The 18,001-nt window shown below is 39.3% G+C and overlaps 1 protein-coding gene across 1 annotated transcript; it reads left to right on the plus strand.

Annotated features, from left to right (window-relative positions):
* The first annotated feature begins 1,566 nt into the window (after positions 1-1,566).
* On the plus strand, positions 1,567-16,737 carry LOC101860661. The gene is made up of 4 exons (XM_005100492.3): positions 1,567-1,847; positions 10,549-10,683; positions 11,220-11,345; positions 13,870-16,737. The coding sequence occupies exons 1-4, from the start codon at positions 1,587-1,589 to the stop codon at positions 14,608-14,610; spliced, it is 1,263 nt and encodes a 420-aa protein (XP_005100549.1). The 5' UTR covers positions 1,567-1,586; the 3' UTR covers positions 14,611-16,737.
* Positions 16,738-18,001: the final 1,264 nt, after the last annotated feature.

Here is an 18,001-nt window from a genome sequence, read left to right on the forward strand (position 1 = left end):
TTTTTTATTTTAAAAATTAAACTGGTGGATGTTAACGCAAAAAATGACCTACCAGAAAAATCTGGAACAGAAAACGGTAAAATTTGCATAATTGCACCCCCCTCGACCGGTCCTGCTCGCGACTCGGCGAGTGCTGCGAAGCAAGGCTTGTCATGTTCCAACTCTAATTACCCCTATTGTCCTTTTACCGCCAAGGTCCGCTCATGTTACTGTCTGCATTAATTGTGTGTGTGTTTTTAGAATTGTTGCCAGGTCCCCCTGACCCCCCCTTTCTGTTGTTATGATACACGATGGGTCCACCAAAGTTAAATCCCCTACCCACCCTCAAACACCACCTCTCGCACACCTCGCCTTGCCTCTGGATTGCGCTCTACGTGTATGCGAAGTCGCCCGCGGAACTAGATCTAGATCTACCTCTTGTCCGCACGTAGAGGCCTAGGCCAGGCGCTGGTAATAATCACGGGCACTGACGGGTGGTCCGGTAAAGTACAATCCAACCCAGAAAACGTGTTGTTGTTTTTTTAAATAACAATTCGACAAATTTTAATTTGTGGATAAAAATGACTAACAGTCAAGTCACTGACGTCTCTGATTTGACTGTTCGAGTAGTTCGAACTTAAGCTTGAGTATTACTCGAGCATTTAAGAACGATTTGAAGTTGTACTTATTATGCATGTGTATTGAATTGTATTTGATTGTATTCGATATCCCCAAAGAAAAGCGCTGACTGAGTACTGAGCGGGCAGTAGTGATGGGCCGATACCACAATTTAGATATCAATTTCGATACCTAGTACTTTTTCAAGATATCGATACCGATACCTCGATACTTAATGCTATTGGTAACATACGTCGGGGGCACAGAATTCTACACTTAGTCGGGGGTAATAAGTAAAGACAAAATACAACTATACTTTTCCAAGTATTTAGGTGATCGTGTCTAGACAAGTTGTGACTATTTAGCTGAGACTCAAAAAAAATTATTTGTAAAAGAGAGAGAGGAAGAGAGAGAGAAAGAGAGAGAGAGAGAGAGAGAGAGAGAGAGAGAGAGAGAGAGAGAGAGAGAAATAAATACCCAAATATGAGAATAAAAACAAAAATTAAGTGAAGTATGGGAGGAAAGTCAACTTTGCAGAAAATGTTAGTATTGGAAAATAAAAACACAAGAGTTCTAAAAAGGCAATTCAATTTACCAGATTTTTAGCAACTTCAAATTAAACCAATGAGGATAAATCAGGGTTGTCAGTGAGGATTTTGCAAAATCACTAGAAACATTTCATGAAAAACTTCTCTCTTTTGTTAAAAAATCACTAGATTAATTTAAAACGCTTGCCCCCTACGAAAACTTATCTGTTTTGATAAACCAAAAATTCTCAAGGCCCAAGTCACTTGCTTTGGCAGCCCAGGGATAAATAACACATAGGTATCGATGTTTAGAGCAGGTATCGGTACCGATACCGATACCTATAGGTATCTAAGTATCGAATACCTAGTATCGATACCTGCCCATCACTAGCGGGCAGCCTACTTTGCAAGTTTGCTTGTTGTGTGCCAAGTAGGCCGAGGCTACGTTGATGACACAGTGTCATGGCGGGCGTTTCGATTTCGAATGAACGTCGTCACACACCATTGCCATGTTCCTATGATATTGTGTTTGACGGAGCTATTCTCTCGAGAAACAGAGGGTCGCTGGTCGTTGAGCTGATCAAATATCTTCTCTATGAGCGCCAGCAGATTCCTGTCCCTTTTGATGATTTGGACAAGTTTCTAAGATCGACCAGGACAAATTCTCAATCTCATTCTCGCTTTCACCATCAAAATGGACAATTCGGACAAAGTGAGAGCCTGGTGAGTGAATTAAAACTTGGATGTAGAAATCTAGATGTAGATCTAGGCTATTTTGAATAGATAGACCTATAGATTTCGATTAGATCTAGATCTAGATCTCTAGATTTAGATCTAAATTTCTATATCTATATCTAGAATCTAGATCTAGGAGATCTAGATCTAGATCTAGATCTAGATCTAGATCTAGATGGAATGGCTATAGAATAGAAATACGATCGACCTCTCACCCTGGGTGAGACTTGCCACCGTTGGCTATTCTCACCCGGTTTGAAACAAGACCTTTTTTTCCTAATTTCGGAATACTTTCTATGGATGTGGATGATCAAATGGATAAAGGCAAAGAAAAGATTACGTTATAGCACAAAAGTAAGCTAATTTTATCGACTACAAAGATGCTATGGCTATTTCACTTTTCGAATCGAGCCGAACAACGGGGGTCGCCATTTTGTTTTGCCCGGAAGTTCTCGCAAGATCTATTCCTCCCCTCTTCTCTCTCTCTGTCTCTTTCTGAATACTGTCTATCGGTGTGGACGATCAAATTGACCAAAACAAAGTTAAAAAATGATGTTAAAACACAAAAGTAAATTAATTTGGTTGTCTACAAAGATACTACGGCTATTTAACTTTTCGAATCAAGCCGAACTACGCGGTTCGCCATTTTGTTTTGCCCGGAAGTTCTCACACTACTCCTCTCTCTCTCTCTCTCTCTCTCTCTCTCTCTCTCTCTCTCTCTCTCTCTCTCTCTCTCTCTCTCTCTCTCTCTCTCTCTCCACTGCCCACAGACAAAATTGCACTTTTAGTAGGCTACAGTTGTAATGGAACGTTTGTTCACAGCACAGAATTCTCCCAATTTTTCTGTTGTATCACAGTGTAGAATTCTGTGGTTTAGGGTGAACGCAAAATTTGTTGGCCTAGATCTAGGCTATAACGGTGAACGCGCACCGGGTGAGAATAGCCAAAAGACTCGCCTGCACTATTCTTACCCCGGGTGAGAATAGAGGTGGCCTATCTAGATAAATGATATAATCTAGATCTAGATTCTATGTGTATTTTTAAAAGGCCAGCACTATTTCTCCGAACGTTCGTGAAAATAAAGCTGGGCACTATTTCTCCGAACGTTCGGGAAAATAAAGCTAGGCACTATTTCTCCGAACGTTCGGGAAAATAAAGCTGGGCACTATTTCTCCGAACACTCTGAAATCACATCCTTTCAGCAAATTTCGGATTATAGATTCTAGATCTATAATTCTATAATTATAAGTATAGATCTAGGGCTACCAAAGATTGTTTGCTTACAATATGGTTCAATCGGTCCAAAAAATGTCCGTAGTAAATATTTATATAAAGAAATGCTACAGTTCCAAACAGTTTTTCGCTACAGATGACGTGTTGCCTATGAAGGGTGCTGCTCTTAAACTTAATGTGTTGTGTTCACTCGTGTGCTATCTAGATCTAGATCTTCTGAGGGTTATTGATAACGACACATAGAACTAGCATAGATATCTGCGTTTGTCGCGCCCGCGACCAATCAATTGTGGCTCGATTTTTTGCAGGGTTGGTGATTTTTTTTATTTTAAAAATAAAAATCGATTTTTTTTATATAAATCAAGATTTTTTGAATTTATATCGGATTTTTAAAATTTTTGGGATTTTTGGTTGCTAAAAGTATGTTCTTTTAGTGCAAAATGCATTGTCTTTATTTTGACTAATGATTAATTTAAGCAACCGCAAAAGGAAGCCTTAATCTGCTATATATATAAATGAATATATATATATATATCAGTGAATTATGGCTACAGAGAAAAAATGAAGAAAATGTCAGTCTAAAAGGAAGGGGGGGGGGGGGTAATTATGCATAGATAAACTTGCATTTTATTACAGTGTGTGTGTGCACGCTTGTGTTTGTCTAAAAAGAAAAAGAAAATGTTAATTTCAATAATGAAAAAAAAAGTAAATTGAATACTGTATTATTTTTTAGTGACAGGGGGAAAGCAGACTTTTAAGCATGATTATATTAGTCTACTAAACCTTATATCTGATTAATAAAGAAAGGAATTATGAATGTTCAAATATGTAAAAACTGAATACATTTTTTAAAAAGTGATTTAAATTACTGATTTTTATTTTAAAAATCAAGTTGATTAAAATATATAAAAAAATCAACTGATTTAATCAACCCAGCTCTGATTTCAATTATGGAAAAAAAAAGCAAATTGAATACTGTATTATTTTACAGTGAAAGGAGGGAAAGCAGACTTTTAAACATGATTATATTAGTCTACTTAACCTTATATCTGTTTTATGAAACCAAGGAAAGGAATTCTGAATGTTGAAATATATGTAAAAACTGAATAAAAATAATTTTTCAAAAAGTGATTTAAATCACCGATTTTTATTTAAAAAATCAAGTTGATTTAAATTTAAAAAATCAACTGATTTAAATCAACCCAACCCTGATTTTTTGGCACTTTTTTGTCCCCAAATCGGAGAATAAAAGTCAAATAAAAGAAAAAATGAAAGAAACCGAACCTCTTTACTTTTGAAAGGAAGTTCACCTAGCTTCACTTCGTCTCTTTCTCACTTGTCACCACGTTGATTTGTTGAATACGTTACAGTTACTTTTATTTTTCCCTCTTTGTGGTGTTTTATTTTGTTAGTGTGTAGCCTATTTTTTTCTTTCTTGTTATTGTTCTAATGTGTTGCTTTTCCATCAATTTATTTTTTGATGGGGAAAAAGGGGGAGGGGGGTGTTGTTTAGTGTAACATCATTTAATTTGATGTTCCTACCTTCATTAGATTATATATATATACATATATATTTAAATGTGTTATGTTAGAGCGTACGTTCCACCAAAACCGATCACCTGGACTGATTCTGATACTGGCAGGCCCCTTAATGTGTGAGATTCCATAATTTACTTGTAATATATCCTGTACTTTGTTTTAAAATTACGCACATTTAGTGTTAAAACAGCCAATCTTCTTCGGACAGGTGGACTCACGCCCTTATTTGTTAATTTTTGTGGTTGTTTATGGGCTGTTCTAATTTTGATTTCATTCTGTTGTGAAACCTTTCTTTTTCACGTTTTTACACTCATCTAAAAATCTCTAGACTAGCCAGACTAGATCTAGCTCTTGAAAATTGAAATAGATAAAGACCTAAAAATTTGCTCCTGTGTGTGTGTGTGTATGCATGTGCGTGTCTGTGTGTGGTAGTAAGTGTGTAAGTGGAGAGTGAGGAGCGTGCGTGTGTTTGTTTTTCGGGCTTTATTTCAGCCTTTATTCAGTAACAGTTCAAAGTATACAAAAATAGAAACACAGGATCCATTCACTCCAGGGCTCATGAGTCGTTCCTCTCTTTCAGTTTCACTCATTCATTCAATTCCCGTGTTCTCTCCCGCGGCTCATCCCCGTCCGCATGACTTTCACACCCCACCCCCTCCCTCCAGGCACACACAAAGAAAATCTCACTCGACTTGCACTCTGCGAACCATGGACACTAATATAGGCAAAACACTGCCTTAGCCGCATTCCTTTCGTTCGTGAGCTGTGGACCAGGCCAGGGAGGTCGGTGTCGTCGTCTTGTAGTTGCTGTCGCCTGTGGATACACTCGTATATTCTTCCTTTCACCTGCTCTTTCACTCACACTGTCTCTCCATCCACAGCTCAGCTCGTCAGATGTTCAAAAGTTGCCCACTGATCATGTTTAGTTAGTGGGTGTATAAGTTTGTGTGTGTACATGTGCATGATGGTGGTGGGTGTTACTGAAGGTTGCCATGCGGTGTTCCTTCCCAATCCCAGACCAGAGGTGAAATGAAAGTTGGTGCCGAATCTCGCAATAAATAGGCAAAAAATCACGAGACCGGAAGTCGGAAACCGTTCGGAGAAATAAAGATCGGCACGATTTCTCCGAACGTTCGGAGAAATAGTCACTTCGTTTTTAAAATGAAAATAATTTTGGGTTCTTGGAGAGATTACTGGAAAGAGTAACAACAGTCGAAACTGCAATGATGTCCACCTGCCATCTGTATTGTTATTATGATGATAAAGTCGAACCTTCCTTAATGGAAACCTGTCTTAACGGAATCTCTTCGCTCCCCCCTTGATGTATTCCTCTTTAACCCTCGTCCTGTGGGGGCCGGGTTTACGACCCGAGTTTATAAATGTCGCCCGATAAGTCTATTTCGGCACCTCGCCTGCGTTCTGGTCCCGAGTCAGTCTGGCCCCTGGCTCAGCGCATGCGCGCCGAGCATCATCTCCCGTTCAATTCGGGTCCCGCATCGGATCCCCCTGCAGGTCAAGTGTGTGTAGTGTGTGCGTCAGTCTGCTTGAGTTTGTGTGCGTTCATGGCCTTCTAAGGTTTCTTCTAGAACCGCCTGCGTTGATTCGTAATCAAGGCATACGTCTCATTCAAAACACGCCAAGTTGGTAGCTCTAGATGTTCGTCCAATGTCGCCAATGAAATTTTATATAGAGAAGAAATTGACCCACTTAGACTTGAGGAGCTCGAAAGGATTAGTCCGGAAATAAGACTTCCATTTTTCTACAAAATCTTTCAAATAAGCTTGATATTATGAAATAATACTACCTGATAAAAAATAAGCTTGTTTGATAATTTTGAATAACATTGTGCAGGTACAAAGAACAATTTGAGTGCAAAACATTCGGAAATTGACCTACTACATATATATCCCCTTTCGAACCCCAGGTCATTCAATTAACAACAAGAGCGTCTAGAAAGGTTATTCGAATGGGCATAACTACTCGTAATGTCTTATCAGCTTGTGAGAGGGGGTTATTCATGTGTTTGTAACACTTTATAAATAGGAAGCTATGAAAGATAGAGCGTTATTTTCATCATCGATTAACACACTCCCACTATATTCCTGGCGAAAACACGTTTCCTGGCGCACGTGCTGTACACCAACAGTACACACTGAGTGACCCCGGCGGCCTGCCTGGAACGTCTGACGTTATCAGTTGCTGATAAGATTCGCATCTCATCACAGACACAAGACAAGAGTTGATTACCTGTATAAAACGGCAACCTGTCTAACGCGGAAACGGAAAGAAAAATCCGCTCCCTTCCTAGGGTTTCACCTGTCTAAGACGGAAAATGCTTCTTTGCCTGCTCAGCCCTGATTTGAAACAAAACTCGCAAGTTTGGTTTAACCAGCTGTAAACTTAACGCAATGGCCATGCCGCTGGGCGAGGAAGGGGAGTAGGGGAGCTATTTGGGGGTAGATCATCTATATTACCCCATCATCATGTGAGTCCTGAGCGATGCAGATGGTCAGGGTAGTGTGGGTTTGAAACCTCACGACTGCCCGTGAGAGTACTCGAGTAGAGAGCCACTACGCAAACTTTCCTGGGTAGCCAGAAGCCAGAGGTGTGAAATTAGATTGACCAATGCTTGCCGCCCTGATTGTACGGCCAGCCAAGAAAAGAGTTCCTCGAATTGTTGTTACATGATGGCTGTGGCAGTGAGGGGTAGCACTGGTTGACTGCTTGTTTCACTGGTGGGTGGGGCTAAGGGTGGAAGCAAAGGAGATGTTCTGGCGTTCGTTTTTAATTGGTCAAACAATGGTCCTATAAAAGGCAAGCACTGGTGGTAATTTGAATGTAAGATTGACGCATGTCATTATCAGACAGGATATCAGTTGAGAGATGTAAAGTTTTGACCACTGCTTGCCGATCGGAAAGCGATCCTTGATCCCACCGGCTAGGCCTTTGAAACCCCCACCCCCTCCATCTCCCCCTAAATTCCCATAAGACGGGATTTTTGTGTGGCTCCCTTGCGATTCCGTCTTACACAGGTTCAACTGTAATTTAATACGGCTTACAGCCACCTCTGTCTGTTCTGTACAAACGGCCACTTTCCGTTCTCCGGTATTTTTTTACTTTCCCTCCCGTCTCACTCCTCTTAGCTACCAGATGTCCATTTTCTACTAAATATTGATGCGCTGAACACGAATATCAACTTCATTTCCGTCGCAGATTAATAGTATTTGAATCTGATTGTTCTTAATAAAGATGTAAAGGTGTAAGCGTGCTTTGGACAAATCGGGGGGTTCCAGGGGGGCCTGCCCCACAGGGTAAAAGAAAATCTGCCCCCTGTTTTAACCCATAATTTGATATTTTACGGTTTTAGATTTGAAATTTTCTTGGAAATAATTTTGTTGCTACATTTTTAGTTTTTAGTGGCTTTATATGTGATCTGCAGCAAACAGTACTGCAGTTTGACACCCGAAGCAGTGCATCTGTGTGCGGGAGTGAAAGTAAAAATGTACCCATTTTCCCTTGCATTTTTTCTATAATTAAACAGATAGGCTACCTTTCCAACACAGCCGCCGCCACCCTATTTTATCAACCCACTAATCAGGCACTTTCATAAAATTGTAATTAATTCACCTGTTGTTATTTGTCAGTCCCTCCAATAGATGAAATGGTCATTTGCTTAGGTCGCTCGTGCCAATGTTTACCCAAGTTGACCAATAATAGGTAAAAATAAATTTTCATCTACTGGTGATCCGTCATCACCTAGATCTATAAGCCCCGCCCACAACTCAGTCCGTAAATACAGTTCATAACAATATGAAGTCTACACAAACTCGTGACAGAAGTGTTGCTCGTTCACTGAGTGGTGACAACCCATTGTTTGTAAGTTTTATTGGCACTTGGCCTTCCCTGTCTGACGCATTTCGTTTTGTGTTGACATTTCACAATACTAATACTATAATTTTAAAGATTACACTACAGATAATAGTTTAATAAAACTAACAACAAAAAGTCCCACAACAACACAAGCGGATAGTTAAAGAACGTTAGGGGTACGCCATTGGCCGATATTTAAAGTAACAGCTATCTTGTTTGTGTCATTCTGACAAAAGACAAAAGAAGTTCCAGACCTACTGTCTCACTGTCTGATCTGGAAGAAAAAAAATGTGGAGTAAAAAAAAGAAAGCTTTTTTTTTTTTCATTTTAGCAAAGAAATTTTATTATGGTAATTCTCATTATATGTGAATATGTGTATGTTAAAGAATAGGTCAAACAAGATGGCTATTGCTATTAATATTGGCTAATGGCGTACTCTAACGTTCTCTAACTATCCGCTTGTCACAACTTCCATCCTATTCTCTACCCCCTTTCAAAAGAAAAAAATACAACAACAATAATCAAAAAACATTTTAATGAGCCCTACAGGCAGTCCTAAGCCAGTGACCATCTCCAGTTGGGACTTCCAAAGTATGGTTTATTTTCTTCACTTTGATCAGTCCTGTGTACCCTAAAGTATTGAATAAGCGTGTCCCCCCCGTTTATTTTCCAGCTTACCACGGCTGACAATCATGTGAAACATTATATATCTAGATATCTGAATTAAACTTCTTTTCTTTTTTTTTTTTTTTTTTTTTGTGTGGTAAATTGCAAATTACTCTCCGTATTAGTACTGGTACCGGGTTGGCTACTCAATTTTCTGAGCATTGAAAAAACTTTTGTAAATTGGTTTTTATTTTATTGAAACTCGTTTGTTCCTAAAGAGGAAAAGTTGTTACAGTTACTTACTAAAATCACTAAAATTTCTGATCTTATGTTCTTTTGTTCACTGAAGGAGAAATAAAACAGATTTGTTCAGGTCCTACTAGTACAGGAGATTGAGGTTGAATGTGCCACACCCACACACACACATACACACACCCTTCACGACGCACCGGCAGTGGAATTTTAGTTGCAGGGGGGGGTCCCCACCGAGTGCCTTATCACATGGATCATGCTGAAAATAAAAAATAGGTAAGGGCAAAGGGTGGGCTCTAAACCCAGTGCCCATAATATTGGCAAGATCGGTTCTGTTTCGTCTGGCTATTGGTCTGCGCCTGATTTAAAAAAAAAAAATTTTGCAACTAGCCTGCTTGCTGACGATAAGATTTTCTTATATATGTAAACTTAATGAAAATATGTCCAATTCATAAAATTATATTGAATGCGGAACCAGTGTTAAAATACCTCGCAAGTAACTCTTTTTCTTGCTAGAGTTCGAAGATCACCCGCATCAGATTGTGCAGTACCTTCTTTTACCACAAAGAGGACGAACAACTGTTAGTTTTAAAATATGAATGATTGAATGTTAATCCCCCCTCTTAGACTAAGACTCATGAAATAAGACAGCTTTTTAAAGTGGGGTAAGCAAGCAAACCACGTTTAAAGTTAAGACTTATATAAAGATGGATTGCAGAGGGTCATTAGCAAGATTGAGCCAGCTTACATCATTATAGATTTAGTTGTAAAGTTTGATAAACAGCCTTTAAAATAAAGGTAGAATTTTTGTATGGATTCATTGACGTTCTTAATATTCTCAAGATGAAAAGGGCTGACAGTTCTTTGAAATTTTTTTTTTTACTGTTGCATAATCAACTGGCCTGGAGGTGGGGTTGTCAAATGATATTAATACTACTTTTAACCATCAAACTCTTGTGTTATGAAAGAAAAAAATGGCAACTCAAGGCATTTTGTTATTTCTTAGCAGCATACATCAAGTACAGAGAATAAGGTCCAGAGTTATCTTCGACAATATAATAAAATTTAGGCCAGATGAATTTCTTTTACTCAGATAAATGAGTCGCTAACTTTTTGTGCTTACATGCTGTTCATGTTAGTTATGTGATTGCTGGTTCAATTGGGTTGTAATGGTAATTTTACTTCTCAGGCAAGGACATTTCTATCAAAATTTTCATCGTCAAAGAATCATCAGCAACAAAAGACAGAAGGCGTGATCACCAACTTGTCTAACATCTTTGACCAGCTTCGGAAAGCTTTTGAGAGTTGTCCTGAAATTGAACAGGTACGTGAAATCAAATTTGAAAACTGGGAAGACTGTTCAGTTTTTCTTACTTTTTGTTTTTGTTTTGGTGTTTTATGGTGCTCGCAGTTGCATAATGTCATATTATATCATGAACACGTTTAACATTTTCAGTTTGGTAGGAATTTTGAATTTTGCCCAGGTGGCGGACGAAGCCTACTCTGATCAATTTTAAGACCACTAAGGGTTGTTAATAATTGAAGGTAATTTTGGATTTGTTGAATTCATATTTTATATGTGATTCCACTGACTGCGGTTATGATAACAATTCAATTCATTCAGAGAATAAGTGCCTTTTTCCTCTTGTGGCCCATGTGCAGTCATATCTGGCATATGAAGGAATGGAAGAAGTAATTTACTTTTTATAAATTCCCAATCCTAAAATTTCATGCCTCTGAAATTAAGAAACTTACTGGGAAAGCTTGTTTATTTTTTTTTTGTGATTTCACACATAAAGGTGATTAAATCTTTATATATATGATTGACATTCAGATTTGATTTTTCATCTGATATCTAAGGTGGCAGTTGTCTTTGGAGCAACTGTGGTGAGTCCAAAAGAATCCTATGTGATAAACTTCCCGCCCCCTTGTGCTGATGCAGATTGTTTGCCGTTCTTATCATGCAAGAGAACCCTATTCAAACAGGTGAGAATGACAGACTGTTTTCGCATAGAGAACTTGAGACAAATGTCCACATATGCTGATTCCAGACCTTGAAAATATTTTACAACCTCTATGGAGACCAATCGTGTCCTGTAAACCGGTTAACAAATAAGTCTCTGAGCAGATTAAAATTTGATGTGTTGCATCTGTCAGCAGTACAGTGGAACTCGGATTTAACGAGCTCGGATTCAACGAGATGAGATAGATTCCCCGGTTTTTTTCTTCTTTAAAATCAATAGAAATAACCCGGATTCAACGAGGTCTCTTAGAGGGTGAACAGCCCCTGCAGACGTGGCTTCGCTAATTTTTCTCCCAGAACGAACTTTGTCTATTCCCGGAAAATATCCATTGCACCTGCATCGTGAACCATTATTCACTTAGCCGATTGCATGCGACCTATATGTTCTTATACACGTACAACCAACACATGTGTTGTTGGCTTGGCATGCGCACGTGTCTACTCTGGCGTGTGTAGGGGTCGGATGGGTGGCCTGCACACGTGTGGCTGTGTGTGTGTGTCGGGGAGGAGGGGGCACTAGCGGTCCGGGCGTTGAACGTCGCATATACAAATGCGTCACAGTCTTTTTCCCCCTCGGCAACTGGTCATCATTACAATAATAAGCTAGTCTTGACGTAGGTCTACGGACTGAATTGTGCCCTGGTCTATGGAATCAAAAGTTGCGATATGCTAGGCTCTACACAGCAACACAACTTTTTGATAAACTATCGAGATGACACAGGCGTGTGTATTTGAACGAATCGGTCTTTTTTTTACACAACTCATAATATTCAGGCACAACTTGTGACTTCTCTTGTACATTACTTGCTCACTTCCTGTAATTATCTACTCAAAACCTCGTGTTTGCTATAACGAACACTCGGCACTCGGATTCAACGAGATTTTAGGTCAGGCCCGACGACCTCGTTGAATCCGAGTTCCACTGTATTTGAATGGTGTAAGACACTTCCTTTTTTTTAATTAATTATTTTTTTTCGCTTAAATTCCTCTTTTAGAATAGTTTGCACAGCTCAGGAATACAGGCAAGTCTATTTATGAACTCCACCACTGGCCCAGGGCTTTTCCCTGACCTATTTTTACGGCCCTACCCCACCAAAGGAAAATGTCAAAACATCCAACTAAACACACACAAACCATACCATATGGCCCATCAAACTGAAGGTTAAAAAATAATCTATCAGATGGTGGTACAATATTAAAGATTTATTCCAATTATATATTTGTTTGGGGTTTCTAAATATGATTATGCAATATCGAATGTGTCATATGAAATTAACAATTTTCCAGCTTTGAAAGGTCATAACTAAAAAAGTACTACAACAACATCCTTCAAACTTCCCAGGTAGTTTGCCTCAGGTAATGCAAAGAAATGCTGAAAGTTATGTATGTGTACCTATTACAGAAGTGAAAATATGAGACATATACTGAAGTCAGGGGAGCACTTTTCTTTTCATTTTTACGTTTCAATGGGGGACAGAAAAAAGCGCTCTAATGACTAAAAATCGTTGGCAGTGCTATATTATTTTTCATATCCGCTTACATGAAGTCTATTCTATTATCTCGAAAACATGGATCGGCTGAGAATTTCGTGCCTTTTCATTACTGGATTGGAAAAGACAGCAAACCCCTCGGGCCGTATTTTGCTGCTCTCTGTCCAGCGAGGCCACGTCCGTGATCCGCAAAATGCAGCTCGCAGTAAGAAAAGTGTTAAGCAGACTCCACTGTATTTCCTTATTAGTAAATGGAATGTGAGAGATGCGCTTCCCTCTCAGGCCAAACCAGGTTTTTAGGCAGGTTGTAATTTTTCTTTAGAATAAGTTCTCGGATAATGCAAATTTTTCTGACAACTAAAATATTTGTCATATGGCAAACCTTGATTTTAAGGAGGCTTTGAGTAGACCACTGTACGTACATATATTCCCTTGTTTAATAGATTTTATTATATATTTGCACACACTCATTACTTGCTAAAATACTCTTATTCGTACTTGGAAGATGAAACACTGAGAAAAAGTAAACATAATGTATTTCAGGATTGAGAATATGTGACAATATTATTGTCTTGCACTAAGCTAGATTCTGTCAAACTTATCCAAGATGACCACTCATTGATGGGGAGAAAAGTGATTGACTAAGACTTGTTTAGATAAAAATGAAGAAGGAAAAAACCCATTTCCTTCTGTGATCCCAGCTGGAGGCAGTCACAGGTTTAGGACTACTTCATGTAATGCCCATTAAAATATTTTTTTCTTTCTAACAAAAGTTTGTAGTTATGGCGGCTTGTTCACGACACAGCATTTGGGGTCAATAATTTTTGTGGCATATGTTGGGCGATGAGGTCTTTACTATGTGGTCTTTTTAGGCTAGCGCATGGGTAAGATGTGATCACTTGTACAGATGGTTGTTAGAGCAGGTTGTACTGTATTCCCTGGTATTCTTTTCTTTGCAGAATTTTATTTATGCTTTGATTATTTCTTTTGTTCCCAGATCATTGATAAGGACATCCTTGGAGTAATGAGACATGATTTATCGCCTACCAACATGATGTTGCTGTTATCAGCTCCTCGGACTTGTCCTGTCCAGTGGTTCCTCCCAAAGATATCTCTTGGCGCCCCACAGCGAGGAAATGTTATTTCTTTCAATTTTTACTGTTCATATGTTGTGCCCTTCTGTCATGATTTAACGTTCAACGGCGATGTCTCAGTGCTGTCAGGTATAGAGCTACTTGACTGCTCTCAGTGCCAACAAGAAGACCTTCAAACCCCAGCAGGGACAGAAGGTGATGGGCATTGTGCGGCTAATGGTGTTCTTCCGGTAAAATGTAAAAGGACCTTAATCCCGGAGATCGGAGTCAATGGAGTTCGTGTTGGGGCAGCTGCGGAGCATGAATCGTCAAATGGAAATGCTTCCAGTGAAGAATACTGTTTGACTTCTCAATGCACTCATGTAGAGCAGAGTGTCAATGGGGTTGCTTCACGGACTTCTTGCCACAGTTGCTCTGGAAGAGACGCTGCATCAGAGGCCAGTGTTTCCACGAGAAAATGTCAACGCAGGTCTTTCTCTGGCCTCAAGGATGAGACTGGCGGTGGTGTGAAGGCATTGGAGCATGTACATTTTGCATCCCCTCGTGTGGCTCTCGTTGGAAGGCAAAGTGATTCTCAGACGTCATCTGTGGACTGCATCTGGTATCAGAGCCCATTGACAGTTAAAGGCTTTAAGGTTTCTTGATGTTTTTCAGAGCATTCAAGTTACCCTCAGCCGCTTGCCGATTGTAGTTTCCCCGATTGCTTTGTAATATTTTCCTACTTGTTGTCATCACGGCTTTGCTAGGACATGCTGTTTGCTCCAATGGTATCGTGCTAGGCTATGGTGTGTATGGTCCTGGCTCCAATCTGTAATTGGCTGTTCTTGAATTCAAGAAAGTTTTCAAGGATCTCTACCGACTTGGATCAGTTCTATAACTATCAGATTAGAACATTGAAATCAGGGGGTACAACAAATTTTATAACCCGACAGTGTCAACACACATTCATTAATAATATTTTATGGGTTTTGCTATGCAGTATGTGGTGGTAAGGCACCACTGGCAAGTTCTACTTCTTTTCTTTCCCTCTATTGTTTTTGTGTATCTATTTTATTTCTTACATACTTGATTATATCTAGTTAAGTGTTTTTCTTTGCTCAAAATGCACTCTACTATGTAGGAGAGTTTTTGAAAGAAGAAATGTTTTCTTTGCATGCTCAGCATCATCATATTTCAATAGAAATAAATCATTTGAAGGAAAATACAAATCCATGCAAAAGTAATTTCAAACTATTCATAAAAACTTTCCCGCTGACAAATTGCCACTCTTGTCTTGCTCATCCCAGTGTTCCTTGTAACAGATGTGAATTTGTTTTAAAGAATGATTTTTAAAAATCAGGCTTCGGATTGTTCATTTTGGATGTTTGTACAGCCCAAGTGTCACAATCAACTGAAATATATTGATTTTTGCCTTGTTTCCTATTCAGTACTGCAATACTGCTCGCTGGGCGAGTGTAGTCTACTTTCATAATTGTTAGGTTACTCTGAATCGATCTCATGTCATTGATATATAGATATATCTGCGTTATTGTTGAAATATTTTATCACTTCACCCGAATTTGATGCTGTTGTCTTTCAGACATGATAATTAATTAAACAATTATAGTTTTAAGTACCATATTTGTATGGCATGATGAATAACTGTGTGCAAGTGAAATGAAGGCTGTGCCTGACCATCTGATACTTTTAGATGCTAAACTACAACCGAGTTTTATCACTTCAATCATTCTTTCTTACTCCTCCCTGAAGTTTTTTTGTGCAGAGGAGGCTACAACAAATATAAAACAGTGAATGAATTTCTTTCTAAACTATAAAATATCTTTAACATGACTATGTTTGTAGAGAAATAAGTGTTGTTGTCATCTTACAAGTAATAATCTGTACATGCAGTAGAACATGACTATAGCGGCACCCGCAGCAGCGGGACCGTACCGGAATCCTCCTTTCTTTTCTATGTAAACTCAATTACCTGTGCTCGGGTTTAACGGGGCGGGGAAAGGCCCGAACTTGGATGCAGCGGGAGAGATTGAGTGAGCTCTAGCTTGGGGCTGTAGGCAGACTCCAAACTGGCAGTCAGCGGTGCGACGTTGTGATTGGTCAGTCCAGTGATGAGTGAGGTGGCGCCGGCGGCAGAGAGAGATGGTTACGGAGAGACGCGTTACATGAGCCACTCCAAAAGTGATGTGCCATAGTTTAGACTCTCAGTATGAGAGCGTATAGGCCTTAGCCCTAGATCTAGGCCTAGACTAGGCCAAAAGTAAAAGAAGAGGAGAGCTTGTAGACCTAGTGTGTGATTCCCGATTCATTGAATTGTGATCTTTGATGCTCAGGCATACACACGCATCCACTTCACCAGTTCTACAGTTGGCCTACCGGTACAATAGACAGCACAAGCAACAAGACTGAGGAAAAGATGGCTTCCAACAAAGTCAAAAGAAAATAGTTTCTCACTCGAATTGAAGGCCGAGATAATCAACGAAGTTGACAAGAAAAGGAAGACTAATCTAAAGGGCAAATTTTATTTATATGCAAGGGAGGTAATCATGCGAATTTTATGGAAAATTTTTTCTGTGATTTCCCCTTTGCATTCCTATAGTGGGAACTTGCCTACAGCGGGATATTTCTTCTGGAACCAAAAGTCTCGCTATAGCCGTGTTTTGCTGCATTAACTGAATATTAATGCAAAAGATGTTAATAATAACGAATCTTAAGAGAAATAGGTTTATTATGTGCTTTTGCTGTCACCGTACATAAAATGTCAGCTGATCAACAGAAAAGGAGACAACAGTTCACACTTCTCAGGGCAGACAAATGTGAATTTTTTACCTGTGCAGGGAATACTAAGCTAACTTTTGAAAGACAGCTAAGGATTTTGGATTTTGCTGTCTGGACTATATACATTTTTTGTAAATTTTAAACTAACTTTTATGTATCGTTACAATATTATTAAGCTGTTATTTCACGTAATTTTGCATGTACAGTGGTCTCCAGTTAATAGTTCGCCGGGTAAAAGTAAAATCTGCTTTAAAATGCTGGCTGTTCCTAACTGATTTTTGGCATTTAATTATCACATTCCAAGTCAACAACTCCATCTGCACTGTAGCATGATCGTTCCTGTGCTAGTGTGATTAGTGTCAGAAGTGGATCAGCCATAAATTTTGACTTAGAACTAATGGACACCTAGTAAACCCCTCACGCCCTCCTTTTTCATTTATGATTTGAAATTGTGACTTTACCACAGAGCAAAAAGGACATACGGACATAGTACGGGACAGAATTATGTAATGAGGAAAGCCTGTTACCGGCCATGTGTGGCAGGCGACGGTGTGAGAGGGCATGCCAAAATATAATTGTTGTCTGTTTTCTTCATAATATAGGAAAACTTCACACCTCAGGGCGAGCTCGGCTCAATGAAGCAACCCACCACAGGAGATTAGATGCGGCTATTCCAGAGACCACTGTTCTAGGCTTTTACAGGACATGATGTGTGTGCATCTAGTATCTAAATGAATGACAGTTATTGTTGCAAGGTAGTCAAGAATAAGTTTAACCATTCATTAATTTGGACGGTGCTACTGACTGAAGTGTCATTAGGCCATTCCCAAAGGGGGGACATCATGTTCTTATGCACAGTAGAATTGTAAATGGGCTGATTCATCAATGTCATGCTCATAACTGTGCCTGAACTGCAACAGGGAATGGCAGCTACTTCTTTCCTAATCCTTACTATTGTCGTTTTATCTCTACCTTTTTTGTATGTTTGTCACACTCTTGTGACCTGCTATTTCCTGGGTGCTTTGATAGTCAAGGCAGACTTTGTGCTGTTGAAGCTAGAGAAGTGGTGAGCAGAGTAAGCCTGATTCCCTGTAAGGACTTCTCTGTTGACATCCGCCCCTTGGCACTCATATGACCCTATGCAGTTGCGAGCGCCGTAAAACCTCTACTTAAGCTAAATCATTCAGTTTAGTTAGCTTATGAAATGTCTACTTAGTTGTTGTTTCTTTTCAAGACTGATAAACATTAATCTGTACATTT

This window comes from Aplysia californica, unplaced genomic scaffold, assembly GCF_000002075.1.
Source record: "Aplysia californica isolate F4 #8 unplaced genomic scaffold, AplCal3.0 scaffold00249, whole genome shotgun sequence".
Classification (NCBI taxonomy): domain Eukaryota; kingdom Metazoa; phylum Mollusca; class Gastropoda; order Aplysiida; family Aplysiidae; genus Aplysia; species Aplysia californica.

Coding starts and splice junctions, on each gene's coding strand:
- LOC101860661 (XM_005100492.3), top strand. CDS start 1,587: ATGGCGGGCGTTTCGATTTCGAATGAACGTCGTCACACACCATTGCCA. Junction 10,684..11,219: donor GTTGTCCTGAAATTGAACAG/GTACGTGAAATC, acceptor CTGATATCTAAG/GTGGCAGTTGTCTTTGGAGC. Junction 11,346..13,869: donor AGAGAACCCTATTCAAACAG/GTGAGAATGACA, acceptor TTTTGTTCCCAG/ATCATTGATAAGGACATCCT.